We start from the raw sequence: 24,145 nt of genomic DNA, 5'->3' as shown, positions 1-24,145 counted from the left end.
ACTCCACATGTCTGGTATAAGAACGTACTGAATCCTGTTATGTTATGTTGTCAAAATCCTGCAAAATGACAGAATCACTGTTTAGAGAGGCTTGACTGCCAGTAGGGATGGTCTGGACTTGTAAGTTGAAGGCTGCAGGTGTAATACCAGTATCTGGTGATTTAGTATGGAATTTTTAAGTTTAGCACGTAAAGTGGGAAATTATTCAGAAATGTAAAAAGCATCAGGAACAGAGAAATAATGACAAAAGCAGCAAATATAATGGAGCAGCAAAAGCTAATCCACATCTAATCCTATATTCTCTAATAACTGCTTCAGCATTTACTGTATCTAGTCCCTTATTAATTTTGCTTTTCATTTTCTTATTCAATTTTCTATTCTTTTCCAAATTATATCTTTTTGTATGGCACTCTCATAATTCCTTAAAAGTGTGATCTATTTGTGTTTTTATTTAAACATTCACCCATTTGTCTACTTAGCCCTATTTTTAATAGACAAACAGCCACTGCGAGCAATCCTGCAGTCAATGCAGACGTTAGCCAGTTATTTTTTTCTCTTTTTACCTGCGTCTTTCTGAACTTTCTACAGATAAAACATGCTGATAATATTTCTCATACAGCTCTTTATTATCTACAAGAGAATATGGACACGTTTTACCCAACAATGTCTTCCGAGTCGACACTCAAGGGACAGATGTTACCACCTATGCCATGTTTCCATCAACACCAGTCAGGACTGGAGCTGATTAAAACATCATTGATCTGGGACACAACACTCACTGTCCCCTTTCCAACAGTAGACAAAAGCCAAATGAGTTTAAAAAGGTTTCTTTTTTAAACTTCTCTGCAGATTGCATAATATTCACAGGTTTGTAGCAGCCAAAACAACCTCAACAGGCCAAAATGTTCATCTCTGTCCATTCATTTTACCATTTTGTGTGAGCTTGGTGGAACAGAGGAAGCTGGTGATCCAGAAAGACTCCTTGGTGCCTTTCAGTGTCTGATTGTTGGATGGCAGGTTGGTCTTGGAAAATGGCATCTTCAGGTAGCGTGAACAGTCAGCCAAGCTGGTGTTCTCTTCACACTAGAAACGACGAAATGAACAACAAATAAATTAAATGCAATAAATGGTTATAACGCCAGAATTTTACACCATATTTTTGTTCAGTATTTTGGATTTCAAGTGGATTCTTCACACACATCATGTCAAAGATACGAACGACGAGACGTTCAAAAGCACCTTGCTTAGTGCTCTTAGTTGAACATTTAGCCTGGTGATGAAACTACAGAAGCCGAGCATGAAATGTTGGTGGGGATCGAATGAGCAGCCCTGATGTACTGCACAGCTGAGGCTGTTTGAGATCCAAAGCTACCACACACTTTGGTCTGATTCTTCCATGTCTATTTTTGAGTCTGAGGAGAAACTAGGCCATGCCAGTTTCATTGAGCTCTTCAGCAGCCCTCCATCTGGCATTACAATGAGTCTTCACCCTTCCAGCAGCGGTAATACACAAAGCAAAGAAAGTTGTCTTCTAAAACTGGCAGCAATAGGTTTGGCAATCGGTAAGAAATCAGACTTTTCTTTTTTTGTTTGTTTCTTTTTAATAAACTACTCAAACACCCTCTAGCCAATAAAAACTATAAATTCCCATCACTTTTCCCCCCATCATCCACTGATCTTACACACCCTTCGCCTGCAGCTGAGGATAACAAGCAAGCAGTCTGCAATTATTCCGAATTACGCACAAAACAGCTCTGTAGTAGAGTCTCTTGATATGTCAAAAGTCCTAAAAGTGTGAAAAAGATGAGTTGTTTGAAATGTGTGAGATGCAGAAAATGGAAATAATAGTCACGCCGGCTCTGAGGATAAGCTATCTGTTTGCTTGCACATGTGCGGGCATACACGCTCTCTCACTCATGGTTAAATTCAACCTCAGAATGTTGCATAAGAAGGCATTACTCACTGGCCCGTCAGCCTGAAATGGAGTGATGTGAGCCGTTTGTCAGCCAGTGGCACCAAACAGTATGATAAGACGGTTGAGTGCATGTTGCCATTTAAAGGGAATGATTCACATCATCCCATACAATGTGTAATCCCTTCTAAAGTATCCGTGGCAACACCTGAGCAATACAAAACACCGCATGGGTTTAGTTCAGAGAATCTCAGACTTGTTATTTATTTATGAAGAGGGGAGAGCTCACAACTTATTCTGTAGTACAATGTGAGAGTGCTTTGTGTGCAAAAAAAAAAGAAAAAAAAAGAAACCTTCCAAGGACACAGTCCAGTAATTTTCATATTTTAAGTCCAAGGCTTTATTGTGAGGACACTCTGTTCTTACCTTGTGGATGATGAGCTCATGGGTGCCATCTGGCAGGGTCCTGCCATCCTCCTGCATCAGAGGAACAAAGGAGTAGCCAAACAGTTTCTTCTCCCCCTTGTCTTTAGCTGCCAAACAACATCAGATGGAGACATTATATAAGTCCAAAATGCAAAAGCTCAGGCCACAAGACAGAAAAAAAAAAAAAAAAACTGTCTAAAACAAAATAGTTTCCAACTTATATGTAGAATCAGCTGACGTGTTCTGATCTTTTATCCTACAAAAGCTCAGAAACATCCTCAACTGTTTGCTGAAATTTAAATACATAAATAGTAATCATATCAAGAGAAGGTAGCAGCATCGTTTGTATCCGCTTCTCTACTTGCATGAATATGAGGATTTTCTCAGGCAAGCTTAGAAAGACGATGTGAACATGACTTGAACAATGGAAATTTTAAACTTTAAAACTTTAAATTTTAAAAATAGTGAACAGATTAACTTTCCAAGTGTTTGACAAAGAGTGAAAAACTCCTAAAAATATCATTGCTGACAGGAAACCACATACCACAGGTGCTCTATGACATACCAAGCTGTACTGCTGAGTAAGGTGAAATATTCACTGATATCCACATTACTCTAACATCAGCGGAAAGTGACTAAATTACACAACCTAATACCACTGAGTAAAAGCAGAGAAACTTGTTTTTGGATTTAGTTTTTTTTTTTTTCTTAAGATCCTATCATAGAAATTATTGAGTATCTGCAGCTCTGGCATAATGTGCATCATGAAACCATGTAATCTAAATTATCAGCTGCTTTAGCAGTAAAATGCTAATGTGATCAGAGCTGGAAATGAAAGTGGACTGCAAGAAATGTTTCTCTTTCTTAGATTCAAAGCCACAGAAATCAAGTAACATTAAGTTGTCAAGTGTTAAATGCAGGTTTAACCGTGTAAAGATGTCACATTCCTATCAGCACAAACACCTCATATTAACTGTTAAGCCTGATGAAAGAAGTGTAGTTATTTGGTACTGCTCTGCAGTCGAGGGATGTCGACAACTTGCACTCACTGAGTCGACCGTGAACTCCTCTGTATGCCAAAATATAAAGAGTCAAACGGCCAAATCTTTTGGAATGCAGCAACGACCCCAAACATTAAGCAGAAATGAGCAAAACAGAAACAAATCAAGCAGTCAAAACGCAAACCTCAACCTGATTGAATTGCTGTGACGGGACTAAAAGAGGGCTGTGCGTAAATGAATGCCTGCAAACCCCAATGAACTGAAGCAATCTTATTAAGAAGCGTTGAACCTCGCTAGAAATGATTTGGACCGCACCCTGAGGAGGCCCCCCTCCCTATTTCCTAGTGAGGGAAAATTACAGAACCAATCAACAAACAAACAATCATCCTTTTAGAAAAGAATTGCACTGCAGACAGATCCTTACAGCTCCCTTTAGTAGCATTTAGAACAACACAGTCCACATTATAAATGAACAATTACAAATGCTGGTGCCTAATGAATCCATGAGCAACATAGCATTTAAATGCACATTTAGAGAAATGTGAACTTTTCATTTTGCCTTTCCTGAAAATGAGAGTGCCTGCTAATCATATTTCTACAGGCTGTTTTGTCTTATTGGTTGGAAGCCTTAGTGGATGTTTTATTGTCTCCTTAGTTGGGTGTCACTGCAGGTCTAAATTAGAACTTTAACAAGCAGCCCTTGGGTGGCAATACTAGCACTGCCAGCAATAATAAGGCTACTTTATCTGCTGAACACAGCCTTCTGGTTTGGAAATAAGAATATAGGCTTGTTATGAGAAAAGAGACATCACCTTCTCTTTGTAGTCCAGAAAAAGTTAAAGAACCATTATTTAAGTTTTGTCTGATTTGGAAATAAGAAAATGGGTAGTTATGGAAACATTTATAATCTTATATAATTGGACATCATATATTTGGAGGCAAGTCCAACCAATGGGATGAGTAAAATAAGTTTAAAAAGGAAGAACCTATAATTCTTTAGAGAGAACGTGTAGATGTGTAGAATACAGAACAAGATAATCATCTGATGGTATTTAGTTTAAGTCCCAAGTCACTAAGACGTCTGTAGTCAGTCCACTATGGAACCCGCAGCATCTCAAGGTGTTGCATCCCTGTTTATGTCTTGTGCGGAGAAACTGTGAATAAACCAAACTCTGTTCTCACTCACTGGAGCAATGTCGAAACTCAAAGCGGACGTGCGATCCTCGAAACATGTCAACCGGGATGGGAAGCTTGATCTGCTCTGCCCAGCGGGGGCTGTTGTTGTGGTACAGAACCAGCGAGTGGTATTCATCCCCACCTGGTTCACCTGAGCCAGCAGCCACATGACTCTGCAAAGACCAGAGAGGAGAAAGCTGGGGAGTTGGAGGAATATTAAGAGCACAAATGTAGACATGGTGGTCACAGTCAGACAGAAAGTAGACGAATGCAGCAGCGCAAACAGTGTGCAACCAACAGAGAGTAACATACAGAGGGAGATGAGGTTTCCATGTGTGCTATGTGTATTGGGGGTTGCGTGCATGTGGTGGCAGCAGGGTTATATTTGACTCTATTTTCTCTCCAAGGCTAAAGCAGTGCAGAAAACCACAGAGGCAGACTGTCACATTGCTGAACCAGAAATGGGCAACACACTGGAGAGACGCTTTACCCTCATTCTGGGTCAGCCGTGTTTAAATGGAGAATTTCACACAAAATATGACGCCCACTTTTAATAGCATAAGAATAAGCAAGAATATAAGACATGTGCTAGCATGTAAGATTTAATGCTGTATAAAAAAAAAGAAAGAAAGAAACAAGGGTTTTACCTTGAGGATTTGTCCATCAATATCCAGCACGTAGACCGTGATCTCAACATTTCGTGCAACACTCTTCCCACCCTTGTCAAACTCTCCTTTCTCCAGTGTGATGTAAAGGTCATTCCTCATCTCTCCTGTAGGCACAGCCAAGCAAAACATTGATTATGTATATGTGCAAGCATTATTAATGAGCACTCAGCATTTTTTTTTGTGTGTGTGTGTGTGTGTGTGTAATTTTTCACGGCAGGAGCAGACAGCATTTGCATTAGTGGTATTTAATGATTTAGTTCCTGCTGACATGAAACCAAGCCAAGAGATATGACATTTCAATTTATTCAAAATCAGCTGCAGGGACATTTAGCCAGACAAAAGTCAGTTTTAAGAAATAAGATAATGTCACAATGATGACACTTTGCATGTGATGTCAAGTTTATATTGAGGCTGTTAGTCAATGGAGTCTGACCAGGAATAAACAGGTCTGCTAATGAGGGCCCTCAAACAAGAAACGTCAGCTTGGAACGTCTAATTACTGGCTGCATGCATGCACTACATGCTTTCATATTAAAAAGCAGACAGTTTTATTTTTTAAAAAAACCCAAAAAACAAATGGAGCCATTTGACTTTTTTTTTTTTCCTTTTTAGAAGGTCTAGTTTTCTTTTATTTAATTTTCGCTACTGCTGACATACCAACTCCCAGACAGGAAACAGACTGCATAAGAAATAATTCAAACATGTATGAGACGAAAAAAGAAAAGTTAGCCAAGCTAGTGCATCAACAACAGCAAAAAGCCATATAACCAGCATCCAAATTTACATGGTTAATATCTGTAAAGATAATTACGGCTGTTACATTGCTGTTTATGAAAGTTTGATGCTTCTTAGCGATGCAAGGACATTGACAAGGTTTCCCAATGTGACCAAAAACCCCTGACAGCTTACACAGTCATATCTGTTTGGGTGCCTTTCAGATTTTGCGTATTTTATCAGCACAAGCAGACACATGTGCAACCCCCAAAACAGGCTTTAGAAATAAAAGCTTACATTGGTCAAATGCTGATTTTTATCAAATTAGCTAAGCTAGCAGATTTTATAAATGAGAGGACAAAACAGGTAAAACAAAGCAGCGAAAATTCATTATAAGTCAAAACGGCACAAAGCATGCAGGGCACCCAAATGGCGTGCTCCATCAGAAACAACAGAAACCATGGTAACATGGGAACATATTATGTACTGTACATATTTTAGCCTTACTGAATATTTTTCACATAAAACACAAAGGGAGCAGAGAAGCTGGACAAAGAGAAAAGCGCGCGTGTGTGTGTGTGTGTGTGTAAGATAATGAGAAATTTAGTTTCAGATACAAATCGGAAATAGGAGTATGGAAAAAAAAGAGGAGAGTTCCCTTTGCCCAAGGGCACACTTACACAAGAAGAAAAGAGTGAGAGCACTCGGTCTTAGGGGTTTGTAGGCAGACAGACAAAGAAAAAAGATGGTGAGTATAAATCTGTTAGTGAGGCAAGAACAGAGGGGGCAGTCTGTGGTTACTCTTAATCTGTGTGACCAGATATCCTTTGTCTTTATAAATGATCAAAAAGTCAGAAAATTCTTCTCCTAAATGAAAGACGCCTCACGTCCTGCAAACAAAACGGTACTTTTTTCTCCTGCAGATGGAAAAAATTAAACATGTTTCGCCGCCTGTTTCATCCTACATTCAAGCAGTTGTGCATTTGTTACCACGGCAACAACACCCCATCCAGCTAAGCCTGAGGGTCTCTGCAGGGTTTTGTGTCACTTAGAGAGGCACCAACCCCAAGGTTGCCTGCCTTCTAGGCACAGCGGGAATCTTTCATCTGGGGAAGGTTTCCTTAAGTGCAATTTAAATATTACTCAACTTACCGTATGGAAAAGGTAATAATTAAAAGTTAGAACAAGATGGCTTCAAAGAGCAGGCCAGCTTATACAGGATCAAACTGAATAGTCAGGTATCACCAAGTTTGCAGCCCTGAAAGTTTTCAGCTAAAATGTCCCACTATAAATACAAACACTGTTTTTTTATTTCACTTCCAGATTGATATGCAACAACGATCTCAAGTGTTCATTTTGTTATTGCTGGTCGCACCTTCTACCTACTCACTCCCCATAATAAATCCCCTTATTTTTTTAGTTTAAATAAATGTTTTGGGTTTTTTTTTTTCATCAGTGGTGGTAGCAGCTCAGCATTTAGCAGCCCTGTGTGGTAATAAAAAGGTTGTGGTTTGTTTTCTCTCCGACTCTGCCAGGAACGGTCTCTCTGATGATCTCACTTTCTCGAACAGTTAAAAAAAGACATTATGACTCTGACTGTATGTATCGATCTCTAAATTTTCTTTATGATGCATGATCTCCATGACCTTAAAAAAGGAAGTATAAAACCCCCAGCTCAATACAAAGGCTTTAACCACTAATATGATTTGAACAAATGGATTGATACAATAACATAATCTATAGGTTCATAACTATGATCAGAAAACACTAACACTGCAAAGTTATATTTGTTTAGAAAAGTGCAAATGCAACAACACTGCTACTTGCAGCTAAGTGAATGTGCGTTTCCCAGCAAAGCTGAAGATAAATGTTAGCAATGAGTTGGTTAAAGGATTAATTGTCTGATAAATCAGTACGTTGCCATAAGAGTGTCTTGTCAAAGGTTCTGTGTAATGTGAAATATCTTCTTTAATGTGTAATTTCATGTTAAATCGGGATCTTAGGACATCTTCAAGGAGGTCTCATATGTAATTTTGGAACTTAGCACTTAAATAGAAAGAGCTAATCATCTGTTTGATTTGTTTTTTTTGTTTTTTTTTTTCAAATTAGCTTGCTGATTTAAGGGTTGTGCTGTGGAGGAATGATGTGCTAATCAGATATTTGGTTTTCAGAAGTGTCCTACCTGGCATGATGACATCAGAGAAGCCCAGTTTCCTGGTGATGGACACACCCCGGGTGAAGAGAACCATGTACTCCCGCCTCAGCTGCTCGATGTCCCCATGGAGGAGCTGAAGAGCCACCGCTAGGCCTGAAACATGAGATAAGCACGACGTTGAGCAGCTGGAATGTCATAGCATGGCCTTTTCTTCTTCCATCTGTCTTAACAAGCCCACTCAATAAAGTCAGTGGCACAAAATGTAAAACCTATTCATATTTCAAAGAAAATGTTGTATAAGAGAATATTTAAGTTTTATTACAGCTGCTCGGGCTTGCAGACCAGACAACTATAGCAATGTCTGCCAAGAGGAGCTTTTATTGTGAGGAAAGCAAGAAAATATATAGACAAAAAATAAATTAATAAATATAAGGAGCCCGTGAGTCATTCACAGCTCCTTTTTGTTATTTTATTGGAAGGAAATCCAACATGAAGGCCATTTCAAATCAATATCTTTACGCAATAACTCCAAATGTCAGGGAATCTAAAATTAAAGTACCGACTCATATAAAGACTTCAAGCCCTATCTCCTAGATGTCTGTGCGTGCGTGTGTGTGTGTTTGTCTGTCGATATTAATGATGAAAAGAAGCAGATACATGGCGATAAAGCCACATGCAAGGGAGAAGATAACACTGATAATGATGATTTCTGCGGATTTGTTTTCCGGGGCGAGTCAGGAGGCAGCGGTGAGATGGTTCATTAGCTGTTAGGGGTTTTAGTCACTGAGAATCAACAAGGAGGCAGGATTTGTTTGCAGACCTGATTGTAATATGCTGTTCTTCACTGCAGAACAGAGACGCGGAGCAGCACGAGGTTGTGAAGCCGAGTGAAAACACTTTCAAATGATCAAGATAACCAGTAAACTGCATATCAGACAGAAAGCTTCTAATGTCTTCATACTGTGGCTTTGTCTTTGATAATGCTTAGCAAACAAATTATCACAATAAAACCAACTTAAGTTACTTTTATGGCTTTTTTACAATGAGTAGCGGAGTCTCTATAGTCGCGCTCTGAAGCGGTTAATGTGACATCTGATAAAGAGTAATATAAAGCTATAATGCAGTAGCTGTGCAGCCTATATAGAGTCAAAGTGGTTTGACTTCAGTTATATTTTACCAACCACTACAAAACCAAATGAAAACATGAGATAAAGAAATATAAAAGTCAAAACATGTAGTAGGGCTGGGCGATATTTAATAACCTGATATTTTTATGCCATGTCACGATATACGATCTATATCTCGATATTTACCTCAGCCTTGAATGAATGCTTTGGTGCATACAATCACATCAGTAAGATGATTTTGTGTCTCCATTAAAACATAATTGTTCATACTGCATTAAGATATGCTGATTTTAAACATTTATGCCAAAAGGATGAAATTGTAACAAAGCAAACTGATCAAAACCGTATTTATTGAACAGTTAAAGCAGCGGCAGAAACATGTCATTTTAAAACAAAATAAAGTGCCTTTGCATGATGTAATAAATGCAACGTATGAAAATAGGTGCTCTAGGGGGGGACTTTTCAAATGATAAAATATTATAAGGCTTTGCTTTACGGATACGTTTTTGAGTTGTCGTGTATCTTTTTTTAATCGCAGAGTTTAGCATAGAAATCAGTCTTATAATACAGGCAGAATGTCCTCGTATCGTCTCCAATAAACGGCTTCAGACAGCTTTTAATTCATGATTTGATTCCCACTCCTTTCTGCACTTTCTAGAGACATGACGAGCTAGATAAATATGCTTGTGTCACACACACAGTGGATGAGGTGAGTAAGTGACAGAGGCTGTGAATGTAATCAAATAGAATTAATTATTTTTGCGTGACGTGAAAAACTTTGCAATTTACATCCCACTCTGTAATCCAGAGCGGGATCAGTGGCGGACTTGGCTGTTCATTGTGACTTTAGGCGGAGTCGTGCAGGTGTCCTCTCTGCTCCTCTGACTGGCTGCAGCTGCAGCCGGAGCCGACTGAGTGCTTTAGGACGGGGAGAGACTCTCGTTCTGACAATAACTTTACAATATGCGCTTTAAAGTCAGTCGCCAAAACACCAGGAAAGTCTCCAATAACTCCAGTAAAAGTTGCTAGATTTGTCGCTAGTCGCTTTTCACAAAAAGTCGCCAAATTTAGCGAGAAAGTGGCTACACGCTGCCTCTCATAACGTAGCACGTAGCTCACATTATGTACATAACTAGGTGCGCTTGCTTTAACTCTGTGCAAAGCGGTGCAGAGTCGAGGAGGAGGGAGAAAACCCCGCCCACAGCTAAAAACAACTGCGTGACAACAGGATACTCGAATATGACGAATATAGGCATTTTCTATATCGCACAGGGGACTAGCCACGATATCTCGAGTATATTCGATATATCGCCCAGCCCTAACATGTAAGTTGTCGAATGACCCACTTCAGTTAGGCTTCATGTTTCTGTTTATGGTAACTGTACTGAGAGGGATTTTGTGTTTGTGATGCGCCTGCTTGGTGAGGATTACACTCCATTTCTGTGCGATTAGGGAATTACACGCATTAAAGCAACACCACTCAAGTTTTCAACCTTAAAACTCTGACTTGGTTAGATGGCACGCTGACATTCATTATGCACATTGATAGAGGTGATATTTCTCTGCAGCATCCTGAGGCTGAAAAACTGCTCTTTCACACCTTTATGTTCTGGGACATCAGCTGTGTTTTGTGTTATTGCATTATGTCGGTACAAAGGTTGCACCGCTATGATGTCAGAGCACCATTACCACAATCATATCATGAAAAAACAAAGAGAAAGGAAAGAGATAGAAAATGCAGATAACCTTGGTGGGGAAAGAGACCCCATAAACCAGCCCACCTGTCTGAATAATTAAGAAAAACACACCACAGTCCATCAACACTGTAGTCCTAGTTACATAAAGGCTTGCTGGAGATTGAAAGGAAATCCCACTAAGTGGGACTGTTTTCTTTTTTTTCTTTTTTCTCTTTTCTTGAATGATTCGCTTGCTACTGAATGTGGAGCCAGTCTGAGGCAACCTAAAACACACAGTTTGGCTATAAACGGTTGCAAGGCAACAATTAAACAAGCAGCTTCATTAATATTCTGTTTGGGAGATGTAACTCAGGCTGACAACAACACCCTCAACCTTTGCTGTCCTCAGCCCACCCAAACTGCCTCTTCAAAACTCAGAAAAAAAGAACAAAAAACTCCAAAACAAACCAGCGTGCGTTGTCGCAGCCTATTCTGTCGCTGCCTACGCCCGATGTGGAGGTGGGAGCTCACTTGACTCATACATAGGCTGATTCTTATGAAATCCCCTTTATGGATACTGGTAAACAGAAATCACCACATACACTCATCAACCCTTTTTTATTTGTCTGCTGAATTCAATCACCCCCCCCCCCCACCCCCACCCCCTTTCCATAAAGAAGCACACACAACTTTAAAATGCACAGGTTAAAAAAAAAAACGTAGCGGCTGATGCTGATAATTATTTTGTCCATGAGCTTTTTAAACTTCACTGCTGCCTTTAACACAGTAATTATAACACTTTCATTTCTAGCCTCAAGCACCGTGTTGGTATTAAAGCTGCAGTCTCAGACTGGTTTCAGTCTCATCTGGCAGACAGAAAGTTTTGTTGTCCGAGCGACAGTGTTTGACTACAGCGTCTCTATGGGGTACAACAGGGTTTATTTGACTCCTCCTTTTCTCACTGTATTTGTTCCCTTTCGGAAAAGTTTTGAGGAAATTTGGAATTTTATTTAATTTCTATGCTGATGACAGTCCAATCTATATAGCAGTGAGAGAACATGGCTGTCACTCTGTTTAGCCTTTGTTGGATTGTTTTAATGACATTAGAGCAAGGATGGCCTTGAACTCTTTCAGATTTAATGACAAAAAGAAATATGAGGTAATATTTTTTTCTTTTTGGTCCACCATGTTGATCTTGGAACCATGACCCCTTATTTATAATCCACTGCCACAAATTTAAGGGTGATAAGACATGATTGCCTGAAATTTGACACTCAGATCAGCTCGATGGTTCAATCTAGCTTTTCCCAACTGCAACAAATTGCCAAATTAAAGACCATTTAAACCAGACAGGACTTTGATAAAATTCGACACGGTCTTGGTTTTAAATGACCTTACACCACCTTAAGTTTTAGATGTACTCTCCATCGTGGTCGCTGAGGTCAGCTGATCAGTTGCTTTTTGTTGTTCCAAGCATGAGGTTAAACCTCAGAGGACTCTTTTTCTGCTAGGCACTAAAATTATAAAACGAATTACCTCTACGTGTTAGTCAGGCTCCGTCAATGTCTTCTTTTAAATCTTATTTAAGGACTCATCTATTCTCATTGGCATTCAACATGTCACCAGTTGATTGTGATTTGTTGTGATTTGAGCCAGTCTGTATCACACTTTGGTCAACCGCTGTTGTTTTTCAATGTGCTTTACAAATAAATCTGAATTTGGATCGAAAACACCACTCCAAATACACCGCTCCTCTTCCTCTATATTATCAGGGTAATGTATTCATCTCTCCTCTGCTAATTGGATCCAAATTAGATGACTTCTGGCTTACTGGCAAGTTAGTATAACAAAATAACCACACAGTGAGACAACATCAGATACACAACGACGTACAGACACACTTATACCAGGATGGAAAACTGCACACATATATATGTACGCAGACACACTCAAAGATGCACTCTTCCACTGCACACTTACTTAAGCTGCCCTCCTGACACTAACTATGATGAACTGTGGCCCCTAAATTATGCATAGTGTTCCACAAAATCAAGCAAGCCCGTTCCATTGGGAAAAAACTCCAAGTAGACACATGCCCGCTTGGTGATGCCAGTTTTGAGGAAATGAGTTCTCTCACTAAAACCATGTAGTTAAATGTGAAAAGAGGGCTCTACATATCCAGGAGCAATAATTCTCAAGTCCATTCCTCGGTTGTGCAACAGAATTTGGACTTTAAGGTCTTATTTGTTATATAACTGCAACGTGGATATATTTTCATGAACTGGTAAAAGAAGAATTTAATGTTCAGCCCAAATCAAGCAACACCATCGTCAGTGTTCTCATTCAGGTGTCACAAGGAGCACATTTTGCTATAATCAGACACACATACATACATACATACACACACACATAATGCGGAATATTAGAAATGTGGGGGAAAAAAAGGAAGCTTTGCCATCACACCTGTTCAACATCCTCTACTTTTTTGTCACACCTTGACTCATACCTCCTGTGTGATGTTGCACTCCAGCAGAATAATTTCCTTTCGGGAGGAACTGACTCCTAAGATGAGCATGCTCCCACTAAAAATAGGCTGCTAAAGATGTTTCTTTTAGCTCCCCTGAATGTAAAACAAGCTAAAAAAAAAAAAAAAAAACATAGACGTGGAGATTTAAGACAAGAAATTAGAGGAGGCATGAATTTAGATTTTAACAAGATTGTTTACGAGAATATTCTGGTTTTCTTCCAACTTGTTGCAGCTTATGAGAAAAAGCTGAATATACTGTAAGCGTTCATGCGTCTGAAGATGTTCACATTAAAAAACTGAATCCATGCAAAGGAAAACTGTCCAAGACAATAAATTCATAATTAGTTCATCAGATCGAGGCAGATGAGCTGTGCTTCTAATAACTGAAATTTAACATCCGGAGCTTAGTATCTCAAATATTGAAATTATTTTCTTCTTTCTGCCAAAGCAAAAAAAAGACATTTCTTCCATCTATATGAGATCAATGTCAAATTTAGTTAAGCAATGTTCAGACATTTCCAGACAAACCATCTAAATGACGTGTGCCAGCATATTGCAACCACAGACCCACAGCTCCCCTCTAATCCACTTTGAAAGAGGAAGCAGCGGAGCAAATCAGGCACCCAGCCGGATCAATGTTTGTGCTGACAGCTACTCAATCGCTGAACATCCAAGTGTTTGTGATAAAGTGCACACTGCAGCCAAAGATGAGAGTCAACTCCACACATTAATTCATTTATGTGTTTATTATGTGTGAGCCTGCACAACTGCACTGAGTCTGTGTGAAGAAGAAAGCCTAAACGATGGAAGCTTTCTGAGAAACATTTACAGCATGCTGTCTTTTAACAACGATCTTATTTTAATGATGAGTGTGAATAATTGCCTTTGATTGCAAAGTCTTAAAAGATGATAATGCCACTGTTAGCCGGCAGGCATCAAACGCTGTCAACTGAAGGAGAACATACGCTATCTGAGCTCTCATCTGCCAAGCATTTTGGTATTTTAAAAGCATAATCGTGCACATGATCTCTTGTTAATCTGATCCTGCAGGTCGCACTGCGTGTTGTCTGCTACGGTGATGTGACCAGCCAGCAGAAGCAGAAGTAAGAAGCAAACAAAAGTGCCGTTCAGCAGGAACCTGATTAAGGTTCTGTTGGAAGTATTTTGTGAGATAAGAAAGCAGCAGAGGGTAGCTGTTAGAAGTAAGTTATTTTGCTTCATATTTCCACTCCACTGCTGTTCCTGGGCTTTATCAGAAATCATTTCACACCTTTGTAGTACTCATTATAAAAAAAAAATTTAAAAAAAAATTGCAAAGCTCTTCAACATCCCTAGCCATTGCATTGGGAACTCCACCATTTAAGGCTTCCTGTTAGGAACCGGTGTTGTGAAAAAAGGTGATGTTCAGATCACGCAGATCCTCTTTAATAGGTTTGTGTCCTTTCAGTTAAATCACAGTATTCCTGTTCATGTTTGTTCATGATAACTTAACATGCCAGGCTTGCATGGCTTGTCGTCAAGTAATTTTTTATGTCCTCTGAGGCCAAGCGGAAAGAGGAGCTGATTAATATGATCTGCAGCAGAGATTCTTGACATTCTAGTAATCGCTCTCCACCATAATTCCCCAACTTCAACCCTGATAGCACTTAATTATGTGCAAAGATCAGAAGATGTTGCTTTCCCATGCAACTGAACAGGGCTAACATACATGATTATTGCTTTTGTAAGCGATGTGGCCGGACTTTGCAGCAACATTTCTGCAAAGAAAAATGTACATAAATGAGCTTTAAGTTAGACAACTGCATCCTAATTATAAACTGAAGACTTTACATTTTCTTTTAATACATCAAATGGACAGTAGTGTTAAATGAATACCCTCTCATCTGCCTATATGCTCCATTTTTATGCCATCTTTAATGCATTTCATCTTATTTTAATCAGTCTGTGTTGAAAATGATCCTGGAATTACTCAGCTGCATCAGCAGAACACGAGTGGATGTGTTGATGTAGAATGGTTAAAAGAAATTCATCACATTTCAACAGCTGCTGTGCTTTCAAGTGGATGAAAAATGGTTCCTCTGCTGAACTCCCAAAAAGGAAAAACAAATCGGTATATTGTATTAGGGCTGCTTGATTATGACAAAAATTATGATCACGATTATTTTGACTGACGCTTTATAGGAACTATTTTATGTTGGCCTCGATGTACGTTTTATGCCAAACAACCGCTGTCAGGCTACAGCATGTTTTTATGACTCATCTGTTAAAAGACAGCTGATCTGAACCAGCTGATTAACGCGTTGCTATGGTAACGCCCCGTAACAGAGGGATATTACAATGTTTAACTCGCTGAACTATGTGTATGAAAATAATGCAGCCAGTTCCCACTGACAATGGTATAAACTATGTTGTAGTGAACCTCCACAACCTACTGCAGTTATTCTACGTTGACCTGCAGCCGGAGGCGACTGAGACTGGCCGCCTGGGAGTGTTTTAGGACGAGGAGAGGCTCCCGCTGCTCCTTCCATACAGAAACTACAGAACAATATGTGCCTTCAAGTCAGTTGCCAAAACACCAGAAAAGTCTCTAATAACTCCAGTAGAAGTTGCTAGATTTGTCCCTAGTCGCTTTTAACAAAAAAAAAGTCGCCAGATTTAGTGAGAAACTCGCCAAGTTGGCTGAATGAAACCGAAGCGGCTGTGGGAGAAGTTTACAGCACAGCGCTGCAATGCCAGTGACGCTCGATTAGCAACTGAAGACAGCAGGAGAGGAAACTGCTGAGAGAAAAATAATCACACCCTTTTAATTTTTATGATCGTTGAAAACCCAGATCGTAATTGAGATTAAAATCCGATTAATCACCCAGCCCTTGATTATATCCCGTCTAACATGACACAACACATTAAAATACATAATTATGAACCTTTATACTCTTTTGTGATTTTTATTTTATTATCAGTACATTGTAAAAATATGGTAATCTGTAACCAGGCACAATGCTCAAAGAAAGTGAAATTAATATTCATCTGAAACTCATCTGCGGGCTTTAGTTTGTGTGTCACAGTTTAAACTTCATGACACCACACGAGACATCATTTTGCAGTTATTCTTTGCTGCACATGTCATGCAGCTCAGCTGTTAATTAAATCAGGCAGCACACTCATGTCTGGTAAAGTTTTCGCTTTTGCCTTCTGTAGAAACTTTTGCATGATTCTGTGTGCTTCTGTTGAGCAGAAGTCAACCGGGAGGAATCCGTATAATTTTGTTTCACTTTTTTCCTTCTTAATATAGACAATAAATCAGACAAAGTTGACACAAGTTCTTCACAAGTCCTATGAGTCCAAATCTTGTTTCTGTAATTAGGTTTTGTGAAATTTGTGTCAGAGTCTCGCTTCTGCTTTCCAAGCTTTTTTTTTTTTTTTTTTTTTTACTAAAGAATAAGCTTTTTATTATCCGTGCATGGAAATACTAAAGCTGTCAAGGTTCCTTTGGAAACAACAGTCTCCTCATCACTTGACTTTAATTGATTGTACTGAATGTTTATTAAGTGCAAAGAAATATGAATTTCCCTCAAGAGCAAACCTCTTGTCGCCATGAGATTTTTATTTGATGTCTGAGGAACTAAATGTTCTACTTCTCCACCAACCTGTTGCCAGGGGAAACTGCTGATGTGGTTGTTCAATATGATGCAGCTGCTGCTATTAATACAAACTGTGAGTACATAGACATATAGCAGATTTCCTGCCGACACAAATATACTTAACTATTGTACTTTCCACTTCACTGATACTTTCCACATGCATGCTACAAGTCAGGCTTTGACTGTTGCATAGCATGAAACTAGTAAAGCTAACTGAGCTCTGTTTGATATGCAAGCACAGGCGTGAAAGAAATGCACCCAGACTTAAAAAGGCTATTTTTAAGTGGTGCTTACAGTTGTTCTTCTGCGCCATAACATGAAACCTGGTGCACAATGCACAGTAACATTATGTTTTTTTCCTTAAATATTTAAATGTGAGGGAAAAAATAAAGTAGATGGGGTTCTTACCGGTGTTGGATCCAGACAAGTTGTACCTAGAGTTGGCCTTCTTGATGATGTTCTCATGGATTTGGTACCATTCGCTCTCTGTATTACACCTTCAGACAGACAACAGACAGCAAGGGTTGCAGCTTTAACTTTTTGCTTTGATTAAATCCATTGAGAACGAATAAGTTAAAGAAAAACAAGATCCTTTCTGTTTGAAAATTGTTCCTGCTCTTTGAAACATCATATTCCAGAAGTTCGGATAATCCCAACAGCATCATTGCCGGTTTAAGTCTCAGGATATTATGTCAAATACAATAAATGCTAAGCTTTATTTTACATATAATCTTTTTAAACTCATTTCTCAAATCTTACTCACAAATTCCACTAAAGTCTGTCTGATGTTGGCATTACGCCAAAGTGGCTGATTTTCCCACAGTCCTAGTTGCCCATTTGGTCAGTCAGTCTGATCCATTTATAATTTAGGTCAGCCCACTGTGTCAACAATAGCTTTATTTTTCCACCTTTCAGTGGACGCTGGACTATTTGAAACAGAGAATCTTTTCACTGCAACTGTCACATTCAAGGCTCTGAAACACAAGGAATGATGCACTTTTGTTTAAAATATCTAAACTGATAAGATTTAAGGCTGGGCGATATGACTATGTATCCTTTGGATGATAGAAAATGTCTATCGTTTCATATGAGACTCTAAGGTTTACGCCGCGATAAGGTGCTTTACTGCAATATTTCACGTCAAGATGAGGTTTATGACATGCGTGCTGCAATACATTAAAAAAAAAACATGGAGAAAGACAGTAGCAGACACCTTTTCGTGCAGGATAATTCACTAAAAGATGACTTTCCAACCAAAACTGATGAGCTTGTTCATAAAAGAGGGGAAGTTTCTGTTGCAAGGTTGCAGTTTGGATATAAAAAGACCAACGTGGAACCGACAACAGACAAACTCACAATCCCGACAACGGACCCCAACACAGCTAACTCATTTTGTCACATGTGCAAGAATCAGGATAAAGAATACAGAACAAAGAAGAGTCAACGGCCAAAAGCAGCATCAAGTGGTAGCGAAAGCACTTATAATAAACTCCAGACACAAACGCTGCAACAGGTATTTACCCGTGATACTCATACAACCATAGTTCCCCCAGATGGAAGGAGATCACTGCTGTCATTACCAAGCCCATCTGACACATAACTGATGACTGACACAAACTTATACAGACAACTTTAAGTTATGTATATCGTTATGGAGATATAAAATGAGCTATATCGGGATATGAGATTTTAGTCATATTGCCCAGCCCTAATAAGATCCAACAAAACTGTATTCTCATTTTCATTTTTAAGGTTTTGCAGACATTCATCATTATACTCAATGAGCTTTCATGCCGATCAAGCATAAATCAACCTGATTCAAACCAATGAATTCAGTGAAAGAATGATTCCTAACAGGTACTTACGCGTAAACCTTAAGCAGGTGGTCATCCTTGGAGTCAGCAGTGAGAAGATCAGCAATGCTGACAACAGCACAGCCAAACGGCCGCCTGTACTGCACGCTGCACAGGTTCTTCTTCTCTCCTGCTCCCATCCTCCCTGCACACACACACCAGACACACAAAGTGGTACCCATGGTGAGAGCAGCATAACTATTAAAGCTCTCCAGATTTCAAAATGTACAAAGATCGAAAGAAACAAGAAGCAGCTCAAATCCCTACCTATTCTGATGATGTGAACGACAATGTAGACGTCTTTCCGTAGATCACTGCTTCCCAAATCCTGACACACAACGCAGGATCAAATACAGGATGGTGTGTGTGATGAGCCAGTTTTCAAAGCTTTAAATAACTCCTTGTCAATCTTCATAAAACACAAAGTCATGTTCACTACTCACCACAAATAGCGTGCATTGTCTTTCTGTCTTCTCTGGCGACTTGGGCAACCCACTCTTATTCAGCCTGACAAAGAACCTTTCACTGTACAAGAGAGGAGAGAGGGAGGAGAAGTGCACACAAGGTCAAGAGTGATGGCTGAGTGTCATACAAAAGTAAACAACTGGGTCCAAGCCGCAGGAAGTGAATAACCATTAGAAAAAATGTCAGAAATGTCAACTGCCTTACAGTGAGCAGTGGAGGAGTCACTTCAAAGTTCAAACTGCTCACTTAAGCTGTCTGACATCTTGAAACAGAATATGATGCGGGAGAGGGGCAGAGAAAGAGCGGCGACAAAGAGAGAGGGAAAGAAGACGTGGAAAGCTTGAACCAAATCCCCATCGCGGATCGTCTGGAAACTGTTTGACATGTGCATTCACATGTGACTTCTCCATGGCTGGATAAAAATGTCTTGTTGAGTAGTCAGAAATCTGACGGTTTCCATGCAAGACGCAGGACTGATGTCAAAAATGGTGATGGGTCAAAACCAAAAATGTTCTTGGAACCGTGAAGCTTAAGAAAAACCCAGTACATGGTGGTAAAAACTGATATTTTACTGATTTGATTACTTACCAAACAGCATAATTGTAGGTCTATTTGAAAATAAAAACAACCAGCAGGAATGTTATTACCCTGACTGTGAGGGCCGGGTTGCCATCACAGATACGGCCAATGCCATACTATTTGATTTTTTTGCTTCTCGTGCTTAGACAACACTTTAGTTTAACTTTTAGCAAAGTTTTGGCAGACTGTTGTGAATCACAATGAGGACTCGTTGCTTATTACACCAGTTTTAAAATATTTGCTTTTGCTCTTTGGCTGTTTCCAGATTGATTTTCTGGTTGTTTTAGTTGTTAATACATGTATTAATGGTCTTTGATCTTATTTTCAATTAAATTATGACTGCAGACCCTGAGGTCCTCTAACAACAAACAAGATGATATGAAGTACGAACTAAAACTTACAGCGAGGCCTCATTCCATCACTACAATCCTCACTCATGGAACAGCATGTCTGAGGTCCTAAGGACTATGAGGACCTTTAGATTTTAAAATGTGGCTCAACACCAACCTTTTTAGTTTAGCAAACACGCTTTTTTTTAATGTAATTTATTTATTTACTTTTAAAATAATTCATCTTTATTAACATGATTTTAGTATTTTTTATTTATTGACTTTTTTATTCATTGAAATTATATATACTGTATTTAAAACCCTTGATTTATATTAACTCTTCTATATGTATCCATAAATGTTTATCTTATTTGTTGCTACAATTTTTAGTTTGAGTGGATTTTAGTTTTAATTAATTTATTTTTTTATTTTTCCATGCCACTGTTTTCCTCATAGGGGTCATCTACATCAGTAGCTTTACCTGCTCTGACTGTGTGGTTGTTGCCGTGGTGACTGTACTTGTCAGAATGGTCAGGACCCTGCACGGCAGCCTTATGGTTCTGGTGTAGGCATGGTCGGCCCTGATCTAGGTGGATCGCATGGTAATGACCTCTGTGATTGTAGGTGGGATGACTCTTGGTGTCAATAGATCCCCTAGGATAATGTTTCCTCATTGGTACAAAGACACATTTATTTAATGTTATTTATTTCTTAGAGGCTGTTTATTCTAGAGTGGGGTTGTTGGGTAGGGGGTGAAACCATATCTGTGTTTAGCTTGTGTGTGTCTGATTTGACCTGTTTTGTGACACACTGAGTGTGTGACTGCTAATGTTTTCATTGTATATAAACTGTAGTTTTTATCATAAAGTACTTACACTGCTCTTAACTGTTAAAAGTGCTTCATAAATAAAGTTGAATTTCAGAAACATTAATAGCTGTCCTTCTAAAAAAAAAAAACAAAAAACAAAAAAAAACATTTGATAATCATTTTGTGATGGTAGCTAAATCAGGACAACTCCAAACCTTTTCAAACTGAGAACAGAACTGAGACTTATGTGTTTTTGAGAGAATCCATAAGAGTCCAAATAATAATATGATGACCACTGGAAACCCCTTCATCTGTGATACTTTACATAAAAGGCCATGAAGGTTTCCTTGTAAAGAATTCTGCTAGATACCGACAGACAAGACGTATAAAATAATCCAAATTTAAATGCAACACTTTAGTCTTGTGTCTTCAATGGAAGCTGAAGCACATGGCACATAACGGAACATAGTGTCCAAACCCAAGAGCTGCTTCATACGAGGGAATCAACTGTCTGTGAAACAAAAATGTGGTTTCAAAAGTCCCCCTGACCCCCTTTTTAAGTCAATTTCACCCAAAAACAGAAAGGACGAAGTCAGATAGCCTTTCCATTCTCTTTGTACTTCATCCTCTCTCTCAAAATTGCATGATCTAAGCGAGGCGGCAGAGACATCCTGCTGGGCCACTGTCATGCTGGCTGGCGAGCTGAGGACTAATCCAGTTAGGTGACTTTCACAGTCTACAGATAGGCAGAGAGAAAACCTTGTAATGCACCAGCGGCTGACAATAAGCCAAGTTGCTGGCTCTGCTAGCTTTGAGAGCTACTGTAGGCCCCTTCACACACGAGCGGAATACACTCTGACAGATCTAATAACTTTACTTAACGCTGAATTGGACAGTTTTGTAATAGTTTGAGCTATCTCCTGACTCAAACTCAATAGCTATTAGGGAGGTGTAAATAAGGGGCTACTGCTTGCGCTGTAATTTCATGTTTTGTAGGGCAGTGGGTGCCCATGTCTGAATTAATTAAGCTGCTCATTATTAATTATACAAATGCTTATGACTTTTTTATATGTGTATTCCTTCAGTAAAGCTTTCCTTTTAATGAACTGTACTGGAATGAACATGCTAGTTGAGGGCCAATTTGATATAGAGGCTGTTGTTCCTCATTAGCTGCTCCCTCCAACTTTCCACGCCATTTATCCGACCATATGGAGGCGGATTCCTCTGCATTAGACACGAGACTTTTGCGCACGCTTTCTCGAACCCTAATTAGCAGTGTATTGTTGAAACCCCCAACTGCCAATTAACAGCCCACTCCTGCAAACACAGACACGGAAGTCTCTCCTTATTCAACGTGCCCTCGCCGGCCGCAGACTCTTCCCCCTCGCAGCTGCAGCATGTTGATCACCAGAGCTAAAGAGACCAATGTCCCCCAGCGGGACCTTATCTGCCTCTATCACAGCTTGCATTAGCATAACGTGAATGGCCGATTTCCCTCCCCTCTGGGCTTTCACGGCACTTGCTATTCCCAGTCCTGATATTGATGATTGCATTAGAAACCGTAAGCTTGAGTGATGAAGGGCGTTGGGATGATGAGGAACTGACATGTAAAATGCTGTAGAAATTAACTGCTGCTTTCCAACTACCCCTCCCCCTCTGATGAAGAGACTCTTTCAGTAACACTGATGCTAACAGGTAAAGAAGCAGAGCCACACACACACAAGGTCCTTTTAGGGGCCGCGTGAAGTGCTGTGTGGTGCACGTCTGCTTTGGAATGGTGTTAAACCCTCCAGAGAAATTAAAAGCAACATGATCAGTGTGACTGTGGTACAGCAGCAAACTGTGTGTGTGGTTGCATGTCCTGCTGAAGGCCCTGACAAGGAGTCTGTACTGAACACAAAGAAGCTGCCGTGGTGCACAGAGGCTGCTCGTGTTGGCATGGTACAGGGACAACGGGTCAGACCCCCATCTGGTCTCACACAGACTGACACACATCCAGAAAACCCACCAGCACAGAATGGAGCGGCAGCGACATGGCTTTCCGCCAGGTACATTGTGTAAATGTGTGTGTGTGTGTGTGTGCGCATGTTTGTGTATGGGACCAGACAGTGAGAGACAACATTGGCGAGCTGCCACTGTGAGATATTCCAACAAGACAACTGATGCAAATACACAGAACATTCAAAGCCCAATTTTCCAAGCCCCTGACTGACCCTGAAACTTGTAGAAATAGAAATCTAGAGCTGCGTATATATTTTTCATTATGGTGTGTTTGCACCCAATTTCTGACTGTGTTTGAGTTGCAGGCTAAATTTCTGAAGCTGCTGTTTAATGACATGTTTTAGTACAATTAGAGCAGACTTAATTCTGCTGGAGCGAGCACCCTGCAACTGCAATATAAAAATAATGGACTGTAAATATCCATGCATGGCAAAGGTACTCAAACTTTATAAGTAGCAAGAAGACGGAGAGAAAGAAAAAGACAAAAAAGAAGAAAAGTAATAGCAATGTGGAGAAAGATTCAACATAATATTGCGGAACTGCACAGTAATTTACAACAAAGTGCAGAAGGATGGACATTTTACATCAGAATTTTTATGTGAGTGACAAAAGATTACAAGAATAATTAGAAAAGTATTCAAATGTTTGAATCACAAGTGCTTTGTTTGTAGCATTTAGCATTCATAACACATCCTGCAAAAAGACAACCTGGTTTCTTGAGAGCTGTAGTACCCACAATTTTTATTATATATTTTCCTTTCAAATAGCCCTTTTTTAGCATGAGTTCTTTGATATTCCTGGACATATGCTGCTTTCTAATTAATTCTTTGAACCTTGTGCTCTGCTTGAAAATTGCATACCCATAATAAAATGAGTATATCTCTGTAACCACAAGGTCTTTTGGAATAGTTTTTTGGAGTCATAGTGAGGGGAACACTTGGGAGATTAATGTGTCTAAATATCAGTATACGAGTTACTGGTGAAGAATAAATGTCGATGGAACATGGTCAAAATGGAAATATTTCAAATATCCCTTCAAAAAAGAAGGAAAACAACACATTTTAAGAATGAATATAAATATTTTTGG

At 39.4% G+C, this 24,145-nt stretch overlaps 1 protein-coding gene across 3 annotated transcripts in view; it reads right to left on the bottom strand.

The window, feature by feature from the left end:
• dock4b (dedicator of cytokinesis 4b) overlaps window positions 1–24,145 on the bottom strand; it is a gene marked incomplete at both ends in the record, with an annotated part of 117,991 nt that overhangs the window by 43,151 nt on the left and 50,695 nt on the right. For all 3 annotated transcript variants that reach the window (XM_079263285.1, XM_079263284.1, XM_079263283.1), the window contains 9 exons: window positions 930–1,083; window positions 2,339–2,445; window positions 4,526–4,688; window positions 5,163–5,287; window positions 8,080–8,205; window positions 17,432–17,520; window positions 18,889–19,021; window positions 19,144–19,204; window positions 19,320–19,401. In XM_079263285.1, coding sequence (XP_079119411.1) covers window positions 930–1,083; window positions 2,339–2,445; window positions 4,526–4,688; window positions 5,163–5,287; window positions 8,080–8,205; window positions 17,432–17,520; window positions 18,889–19,021; window positions 19,144–19,204; window positions 19,320–19,401 — 1,040 coding nt within the window. The remainder of the gene's footprint in view (window positions 1–929; window positions 1,084–2,338; window positions 2,446–4,525; window positions 4,689–5,162; window positions 5,288–8,079; window positions 8,206–17,431; window positions 17,521–18,888; window positions 19,022–19,143; window positions 19,205–19,319; window positions 19,402–24,145) is intronic.

The sequence above is a fragment of the Telmatherina bonti genome, assembly GCF_933228915.1.
Source record: "Telmatherina bonti genome assembly, chromosome: 23".
Lineage (NCBI taxonomy): Eukaryota > Metazoa > Chordata > Actinopteri > Atheriniformes > Telmatherinidae > Telmatherina > Telmatherina bonti.
Note: the sequence above shows the minus strand (reverse complement) of the source record. Positions and strands in the feature narration are given on the sequence as shown.